This window comes from Filicampus tigris, chromosome 13, assembly GCF_054856515.1.
Source record: "Filicampus tigris isolate MCC_2025a chromosome 13, RoL_Ftig_1.0, whole genome shotgun sequence".
NCBI classification, from domain to species: Eukaryota; Metazoa; Chordata; class Actinopteri; order Syngnathiformes; family Syngnathidae; genus Filicampus; species Filicampus tigris.
In genome coordinates, this window is record NC_141229.1 from 14,260,670 (window position 1) to 14,270,311 (window position 9,642).

At 42.1% G+C, this 9,642-nt stretch overlaps 1 protein-coding gene across 1 annotated transcript; it reads right to left on the minus strand.

Moving 5' to 3' along the window:
* Window positions 1-373: 373 nt before the first annotated feature.
* LOC147137693 (cytosolic 5'-nucleotidase 1A-like) lies at window positions 374-9,424 on the minus strand. Its single transcript, XM_086048591.1, has 6 exons — window positions 8,826-9,424; window positions 4,976-5,143; window positions 3,610-3,739; window positions 1,731-1,853; window positions 1,446-1,630; window positions 374-1,348 (listed from the first exon to the last, which is right to left on the minus strand). The coding sequence occupies exons 1-6, from the start codon at window positions 8,940-8,942 to the stop codon at window positions 1,013-1,015; spliced, it is 1,059 nt and encodes a 352-aa protein (XP_085904717.1). The 5' UTR covers window positions 8,943-9,424; the 3' UTR covers window positions 374-1,012.
* Window positions 9,425-9,642: the final 218 nt, after the last annotated feature.

Below are 9,642 nucleotides of genomic sequence, written 5' to 3' on the forward strand. Positions count from 1 at the left end.
TTTCTCCATTATGTCGCATTTACCTGACTGTGATTCCGTGTTTTCCATGTGAGATGTGACATAGTGAGAGCACGAGCTAAAACCCCATTAACAGCTGACGAACTAGCAGAGAATAAAGAAAAGGAAACGGCTAACCCAGACCCCCGCCCACTGCCCCGAGACAGCTGGGATAGGCTCCAGCACGCCCCGCGACCCTTGTGAGGAGAAGCGGTACAGATAATGGATGGATGGATGGATGGATGGATGGTCTCTGCCGCCCTCTACTGTCAAGAATAAAGAACTTCTGGTGTTATTTGAGTGAAACAAATGTAAGTTTTGTAGTTTTTCTTACTTTTTGAAGACGCAAAACTTATTACTGTATTGAAAAAGTGCATGTTTTGTATTTATTTTATTTACCAACATTTTATAGTGATTATCAAGATGGTTGAAGAATCCAGTTTACTTAGCCTAACTCGTACACCTGTTTTACAACTGTAAAGCCCCTTTTTTTCCTCGAGCAAACGTTGTCTTTTCCCGGTTAGTAGTTATTACTGAAAATCTGAAATGTAAATGATGCATTTCATTATAGCTGTCATAACAGTCTTGTATATTTTAGCATAATATGCTCGATGAAACGAGAGAAGAGAAATGGCAGAAATGAAATGTCAATAATATATCAACTCTGTCCCATTTTAAAGAGACAGATATTTATGAATTTCTCAACATACTAAATTTGTAATGGTCAAATTATGAAAAGTATAATCAACATGTACAACATGTACATGTCACTGATGTGCAAGATCAAAATAAAAATCTGTAAAAACACAATGACATTTAACAAATTTGCATTAAGCACAACATAAGCAAACAAACATGTTATAGATTCTGACAATTCTGACCCCCAAAATATTCTTTTTACGTGTAATGATTTCAATCCACGTTAACATAGATTTTTCTTTTTTTTTTTGAAGACAACTTTTTAGATTTTGGATGTCTCGTTTCATCTGTCTCTCCATCAAAGGTGGCAACAAAGTCATTTCTTTGCAAGTCTCTGTGCAATGCCGTAGGGAACGTGACAGGCCACCGTGCCCAGCTCAGCTGCCCCTTCCACGTGAAACATCTGGTCATCAAAGAAAATGTGCGGCCTGATCTTCTCCAGCATGGGGCCCTTGGGCGCTCCTGCTAGAAAGAGCGCCTCATCAATCTCCAGGCCCCACGACCGCAGAGTTTTTAAGGCTCTAGTACCGGAACTAGCGGCACTTCGAGCCGTCACCAGGTAGGTGCGAATGGGGCAGTCCATGCGCAGGCCTTTGTCAAAAAACTTCCTCTGTAGTTTTCCCAAAGCCTCCAAGAAGCCTTTCAGTGGGCCCTGCGGCATGATGAAAGAGGACAGTATAATCATTTTGGTAAATGGCCAAAAAAAAGCATTCCATTTGTACTTAGCGTTCACTGTGTGTCTACCTTACATGGTCCAGAGGCTTGTTCTCGTGAGCCTTCTCGTGCTCAAAGAACTTGTCCAGTCCGTGGGCCTTGAAAATGCGTTCCGACTCGTCTGAGAAAAGGACAGCGTCGCCGTCAAAGGCCACGCGAAGCTGAGTGTCCGACACTTCCTTCATCTTCTCTGGGGTGAACATGGTGGCTGCTGCAATACCTGACACACACACACACACACATTTATATTCTTGCTGCCTATTCGATCCATCGTAATATGTGACCCAAGTAAGATGCAACTTTTATAGCTTTGCGCTAACCTTCTTCCAGAGCTTCTCGCACCTTGGCAGAGTCAGCAGAAAGGTACAAGTTTGTGTGGTAGGCTTTCAAGTAACCTATTGGGCTATTTCCTCCGGTCATGCAGAAGCGCTCGATGAGTAAGTCTGAAAGAGAATCAAACAGTAAGGATGTTACTTACTGAAACCTTTTCACACACACTCTTGAAATGCTTTCATAAATACCACTGAAACGTGTATTTCAGTATGATGTCTGAGATTATTTCAGCGGTGTGTATCTGCGAACAAAAAGTTTTAACATCCATGGGAGTGTTTCTGCAGTGTAAGCACATTTCAAGAAAAAATACGGAGAAGATTAAAGTTATATGCCTATATCGATTGGCGGCACGGTGGTCGACTGGTTAGCACGTCCGCCTCACAGTTCAGAGGTCGTGGGTTCGATCCCGGCTCCGGCCTCCCTGTGTGGAGTTTGCATGTTCTCCCCGTGCCTGCGTGGGTTTCCTCCGGGTACTCCGGTTTCCTCCCACATTCCAAAAACATGCATGGTAAGTTGATTGGACTCTCTAAATTGCCCCTAGGTGTGATTGTGAGTGCGGATGTTTGTCTCTGTGTGCCCTGCGATTGGCTGGCAACCAATTCAGGGTGTCCCCCGCCTACTGCCCGAAGACAGCTGGGATAGGCTCCAGCACGCCCCGCGACCCTTGTGAGGAGAAGCGGTACAGATAATGGATGGATGGATGCCTATATCGATTGTTTAGAGTAGTTTTTGACCGAAAAAATAAATAAATTGGAGTGTGTGTGTGTGTGGGGGGGGGGGAAGCATTTCGGTAGTGTGTGCGTGTGTTTCAAGAGTATGTATGAGAGTGTTTCAGTACTGCATGTGAGCAGAAAAAAAGTTCAGTTGTATGTGAAAGAGTACGTATGTTTCAGTTGTGCGCCTGAGAGCATTTCAGTAGTGCAAGTGAGTAGAAAAAAAAAAGTCTCAAATAGGTCGTTTTTTCAGTGTAATAGAATAGGAAAAATATGTGAGAACATTTCAGAGGCATGAGCGAGTGTTTCAGTAGTGAGTGTGAGAGGTAATCCTGATATATGTCCCTGACGGCCTCTCATAGCGTGTATGACTCTTGTGATGCTGATCAACAAGTTGGTCTAATTTTGGACAGAAATCAAGAAACAAAAGATAAATAATAATAATGATAATAAAAGCGGATCAGTGTTGGCGGCACGGTGGTCGACTGGTTAGCACGTCCGCCTCACAGTTCAGAGGTTGTGGGTTCGATCCTGTCCCCGGCCTCCATGTGTGGATTTTGCAGGTATTGATAATGGATGGATGGATGGGCCAGTGTTAATAAGAAGCCTGTATGAACGATTCTGAAAAATAATTGCAATTTTTTTTCACTCAATATTAAGATTTCTTCCACTTTTAACAACCACATAAGCCCTCAAGTGTAACAGAAAGCACAGAGCCAGATATTTTGAGCGCTGTGAATTTTTCTTTTTCTAATTGCACCAGTGAGTAATGGCTGTGAGGGTCCCCAACTCTCTTGGGGAGCATTATTTGGTGTGTGGACCGTGAGAACGATCCCATTTTAAACAAACAGCAACCTGGGTCAATGAGGGACTCAAACAAAAAGTTTAGCACCACATAAGAATCCACATCCATGTTTCCCTCTTCCTTCCTTAAACAGACAATGTTGGGTGCGACTTCCTGCGCACACACACACTTGCGAACACAGGGTCAGGGCATCAGAGTGGGAGGAGGCTGAGCAGGGCAGCAAGTATAAAAATACACCTAGCTTCAGAATATTTCAGTGTGCCGCATGCAGAAACACTGCAGGGAGGTAAAGTCAAATGAAAAGTGGAATCGTGCCCTAATGTGTGTGTACCGTATCTTGGAACTCACGATGGTGATTGATGGTATTGATGAGCCGGAGGCCCACGTATGCGTGGTTGTTGGTCACGAGCACCACGTCAAACAGCTCCTCGCTCTGCGGGTAAAGCTCCCGCAGTCGGCTGTTGACAGCCTCCAGAGCCTGGGAACACGACCAAGCGCGCATTTAAGATGAAAATATACAAACCTCCAGAAACACCGGGTGGGCTGCACGTGTCTGTTTGTTCTTTGATCCTTCTTTTGCTTCACCACCCCCGGGCGCACGAAGCAGCGTTTTAAAACACTTTGTGGAGGCGGGTTAAAGGCTGAGTTTGAGATGTTTGTGATGGCTGAACTATCACGCAAGTGGCGAATGTTCTTATTCTTATCCAAACAGGTGACATCTCTCTCCCCCCCCCCCCCCCCTCACTTTAACAGAGAAGATTCTTCCCATTGCTTGCATTTAGATGTAATAAACTGAATAAGAAATAAAAGATCATTCAGGTGGAGGAAATGGTACTGTTTCAATCGCAGTTTGTTGTTTTGTTACAGTAGCAGGATTACATGCACATTTCGGTGCTAATTGAGATCTGTTTTCTATTTTCCAGTTTGCCTCTCATTCAAACTGAACCCACTGCCACAAAATGCAAATGGTGGAGCCCCATATCCATCTAAGTGTCTTAAGTTAGTTAGTTAATGTGGCGAGGGGGATTTTATTTTCTCCAGGTACACTCTACCCAGCGTCACACATGGTACGGTCCTTGAGCCATTTTATTTTGTTTTTTGGGCTAGTCGGTGCAAATTTCATCCAGCTTTGGTGAACAAGCATTTGTGGACAAGGTGAAGGTTTGACGTTGAATTTTGGACTGACATTCATGGCTAAACAGTGCAGGAAAAAGGGTACCTTGAGATCATCTATACATCCGTTTTCTACTGTACTTGTTGTTATTAAAGTCACGTTGAACTGGAGTCTGTCCCAGCTGACTTTTGCCAAGAGGCAAGGTTGATCCTGGACTGGTCACCAGCCAATCATAGGACAAATATAGACAGTATGATTAAGCGAGAAGTTATCATGATTGTTGGAGGGATGCAAAAGATTGTCCAAAGAGATCACAAAGGCTGCTTCCTTGTGACGTTTCCAATCTGAAAATATCAATTCAAAAGATTAAAAACAACAACAACTTAACTCAAAATTCATCCTCAATAAGAACAGGGTTTGGGCTTAACTGTACATATTTTTGCTTAAAAACAATTGCAATTGTAACAATGTATTTCAAGCTGGTACAGATATCTGCGAGAGTAGTATCATTTGTTGATTTAATTGAAACACATCAGTCTGTGTCAGTCTGATAGATTCACAAGAGTCATATTTGCCACACGGTACTGGGCTCTCTCTGACCTTGACGAAGGAGAAAGCAGGGCCAGGTTTGAAAGGCTCACTTTCATGCTCCAGCTGGTACTTGAGATACTCCTCCATGCCTTGCCGCTCGTAGATCTGCTGCTCACGTTCCATGTTGAAGAGCACCCGCGACGACACGGCGATGGTGATGGCATTCTCGGGTTTGGGCTGAGAAATGACAGAGTACATGAGCTCGTTTCTGAGTTGACAGCTGCACGGGTGGCAAAGGTACTCACACTCTCAAGTAGAACTAGAGATACTTGGGAAAAAAAAAAAAAAAAAGACTGGTAAAAGGAGACTCACAGATTGAACACCTGTACTTAAGTACAAGATAAAAAGCACAGAATCTGAAATGTGTACCAAAGTAAAAACATAATTTTGTTAAGTATCTACAAAATATATTATCACTGCTAAATATAAAACAGATTTGTTCAGATTACGGTAGATGGAGAAGTTTGGAATGTCAGAGCTTTTGGTTTTTGATGCCGTCACAAGACACAAGGCATTGACCACGAATCATTCTTGTAGCAACCAATGTCAAATAATTCTCCAAAATAAGACGATAGGTGGGGAACACCTTGCTTTTTTGAATCTCTGGGTCCTGTTTTTCCACCTTATAAGACACCAACATGTCAACAAATCAAGAAATCAGTCATGGATGACTTTACTTCTGCCCATAGGCGTAACCAGCCCGTCTCAAATTCAACCCAAGCACCCCCAAAAATTATAGCATTTTTAAAACTCTCTTTTCCTTAATAAAGGATAGGATATGCTTCAATATGATGAAAAACGCTGGATGAAAAATAAAACAAAACAAAAATGTGAACAACGCAGCATCGGAAATACCCCCCTGCCTTGAAACGGTTGATTCCCAGCACCACTCTTGCCTCCCTCCCCGCTCCTCCTTCGGTCGGCAAAGTGATGCGGCATAGCGGCGGAGTCTGTCGAGGCTCCGGTGTATTATGGTGAGAGTATGTTATACAGTGGTTATGTTGAACAGCTATTTTACCACCCGATACCATGAGTATGTTATCATCAACAGATATTAGTCCTCATTTCAGCTGCATTGCAACAATTATCAGCCTATCTTAATTGTTGCGTGTGTGTAAGCTATGTGTGTGGTTTCGGGTTGGCAACTGTCCCATGTTAGCCGGGACGTCACGTATTTTGGGCTGATTTGGTTTGGCCCATACGGGACCTTAAATGTCTCGTATATTGACCATAAACTCTTGCAAATACAGAAAACTGCAATTCAGCGACCCTGTAATATAAGATGCTTTTAGTAAAGCTTTGGATGGCGATCGAATGTCCTTAACGACGGACACAGACGGGTTGGCATAGGGTTGCTCTATTAAGCGATTTTAAACCGAAACCGAATTTTCTGGATAAAACGATGTCAAAAGTGTTCAAATCGGCACTTTCGATTTTTTTAATATTTGGTGTATCTAAGCCACCGTAGTTTCCTCTGCATTTCCGCTTCCTCCCACGAGCGTGCAGTCCGTAAAAACTACAACAACACCGGCGCTACCGGCAATCACGCAAGTGAGCGTTTAGTTAATAAATCGGGCAAATATAAATCTGTATTGTAGTGTGTGCCCCGCATGTACAATACAACCCGTGAGCAAGTAACTCAACGTCTGAAAGGCGTCACTTCTTTTCTCCTCTACAACGGACCTCGGGTCATGACTATATGCATCTGTACTTAAGATTGACAGTGCATTGTATTGAGTGACAGTTTTAAACTAATCATTGATTTATGTTTAAGTAAGACCAAGGAGAAAGGTGAAAGGCTAGTCACTAGCTGGTTGGCAAAATGACTTGCTGACAGACTGTTTGGTTTACAGAATTTACTGTCTACCTTCTCTCATGTTGATGATTTCGTTTCAGATGGTATATGCACTTTCTTCTTTCATTATTGGTTTGATTAAGAACAGATGTAAAATCTGTTGTGTAAGTAAAATGCTGTTAATCCCTATGGATTGTTCTGTGTGTATTATGTGAAATTAACTTGCATTTTGAGTTCAACGAAAGAAAAATTAAGTTTAAATAAAAGACATTCAAAATATTTCATTTTTCATTATTTTTTATTTTACAAAGAAATCGTAATCGTAAAATCGGGTTTGAGAGAAAATAATCGTGATTTTCTTGTTGGGCAAAATCGAACAGCCCTAGGTTGGCAGCTCAATGTCTTTTACTTGTATACTTGCTCAAACATACGTTGCTGGTTCTTAAAAAGTGATAGCACATTACAGCGCTCCTAATGGAGACTCTCGGTACTACACATGACAGATCCTTGATCAGATGAAGCGTCAATCTCAGAACAAGCGCCAATCACTCCACCTGTCATGTAAGGACTTCTCTCTGGCTGCGCAAAATAACAGATGACTGCTTGAGTCAGTCAAAAGCAGCCAGAAATATCCATGGAAAAAATACATTTGGTGAGTCACACTCCCCTTTTACATTTCAGATTTCTTACACCCGTTTTTTGATGAAAAGAGCCAAATTGTAGTTCATATGAGGTGAGTCGCTATCCTGTGAAAAACACTGTCCATTTTTTAAAATTTTTTATTATTTTTACGTGAATGTGGTTTCAGCATTAACGTGAAAATTTGAAAATATCTAATGAATCATCCTAAATCACTTTAAGTGAAATGAAGAAAAAAAAAATAAAAAAATTGAACCAGCCAGACATTCTGGGTGCTCAGCACCCCCAAAGCTCTGAACCTAAAATCGCCCCTGCCTCTGCCTATTTAAAGTACATCTTTTGTAGATGGATGAAATAGCTAAAGTACAGTAACGAAGTAGTTGTACTAAGTTACTTCCCACTCCAAGTCAACTGTAACTATATGAAGTACTCGCCTTATTAAGTACAAGATTCAAGTCCTAGCAGTAGTGCATTAAACATTGTGACAAAATAGGGAGGCCTACTACTTTATTTCTACAGTGTAAATCTTAACAGAACATCTTAACATAAGTTAAACCTGTAAAACAATTCGAATCACCTTTTCATTATTTGAACTGCTTGTCCAATTAAGTACAACTTAATTTGCTACTGTTGCTTTTTAAATAGAGTTATTTGCCGTCAAATCAAACACTCCTTTATTTCTTAAAGATGAACTAAACAGCAAAACCCAACTGTTTTAGCCTTCTCAGGGGGTGGCCATTTTGTCACTTTCTGTTGACTGAAAATGATATCACAGTTGCTCAGGGCTCTGCTAATGACCAATCGTGGCTCACCTTCAGAAAACAGGTGAGCAGTGATTGGTTGTTGCCTGAGGTAAACTCATATTCCATAAACACACTATTAATCAGAATGCCATGTCTAGACTAGTGGGGGCGCATAGAACATAGTATTCCAAAGAATGTTGGGGGGTTGACTTCCGCTTTAAGTTGTTTGAGTTACACGATTAAACTTAAATGAATCATTGCAATCGGTATCCTCGAGCCATCAGAGTGAACTAAATCATCAAGTTTTACAGTGTAGCGCTTTCCGCTATGGCCAAGAGTCACTTGTTGTTACGGAGCTGACAGCGACAAGGTGACAGTGATACAAAACACTTCATCCCCTCTGCAGGGCATATACTACAATGCCTAAACGTTAGCACTGTTAACATTTATCTGATTTATTGATTTTTAGTTTGGCCGAATAAAAGAGCCCTTTGCCTTTTCTGTTGAGTTGTTTCAAGTTTGTGTTGATAAGAAAATATTTTCCATACGTGATGGATATGCCAAATGTGCAACTGACAGGATGTGATTCATCCTGCAAGCGATGTAGATTGTACTTTTTGATGTAGATGCATCCACAGGTTGCAAAATGGGGTCGAGGAATGACCACTGAACATATACTCACTGGTTGAGGCTTCCTAGTCGGAGTAAAGGGCTTCACAGGTCTCTGAGAGTCTTCCCAGCTGCTATTTGCACCACTTCGGTTCTGTCCACTGACAGTTTCACCGTTGCTTAAATTCATTCTGGAAAAAACTGTTTCCTCACTCTTTCACGTCGTGCGTAGTCCCCCACTCGCTCTGCTCGGAGTTGCCACCAAAATGCTGTCTCACGCATGCACATGGGCAAATCCAGCCGAGTCTCCTGTGCACTCGGAATACGAGATCAGTCAGAATGCAGCGGCAAAGGGGAATAACAGGAGGTGTGCGCTCATTTAAGGAAAATCCACATTCATGGTGACAGTTCTTCTAACCCTAACCCGCAGCATCGCGCGCGCGATCGTTCTACTTGAGATCTATGCTTTGCTTTCCTCTCTCATCCACACTGACATGCAGTCATTTGGCATCCTCCCCCTTATTTAACCCTTTCAAGTGTTGTGCATTCCGTGGAGCAGCAGAGCATCTGAGTGAGTGTGACATGCGCTTGTTGCATGACTGCATGTCACAAAGTAGAGCAAATTTGCATTGGCTTCATATTTCACTTTTTTTTAAAATATATTTAATTGATATATTCAAATGATGATGTTTGTGTGTATTTAGATTCTTTCCCCCCCCCTTTTTTTTAATGCTAGCATATTGATTTTACGCAATGTGATTTCTCCATCATCCACCACCACTTCATACTGCTGCTCAGCTGTGTGGGAAATTGAGTCCTCTATGGGTGATTTACTCCCCTCACAGCCCCCCAATTCCCCCCGGCTCTTTTTGTCTCACCTCTTTTTATCT

What these genes read in the sequence shown, in the direction of transcription:
- LOC147137693 (XM_086048591.1), bottom strand. Translation starts at nt 8,942, where the DNA reads ATGAATTTAAGCAACGGTGAAACTGTCAGTGGACAGAACCGAAGTGGT. An exon ending in CGACTAGGAAGCCTCAACCA is followed by an intron (nt 5,144 to 8,825) that starts GTGAGTATATGT and finishes GTCATTTCTCAG; the next exon opens with CCCAAACCCGAGAATGCCAT. An exon ending in CTGCTTTCTCCTTCGTCAAG is followed by an intron (nt 3,740 to 4,975) that starts GTCAGAGAGAGC and finishes TCGTGTTCCCAG; the next exon opens with GCTCTGGAGGCTGTCAACAG.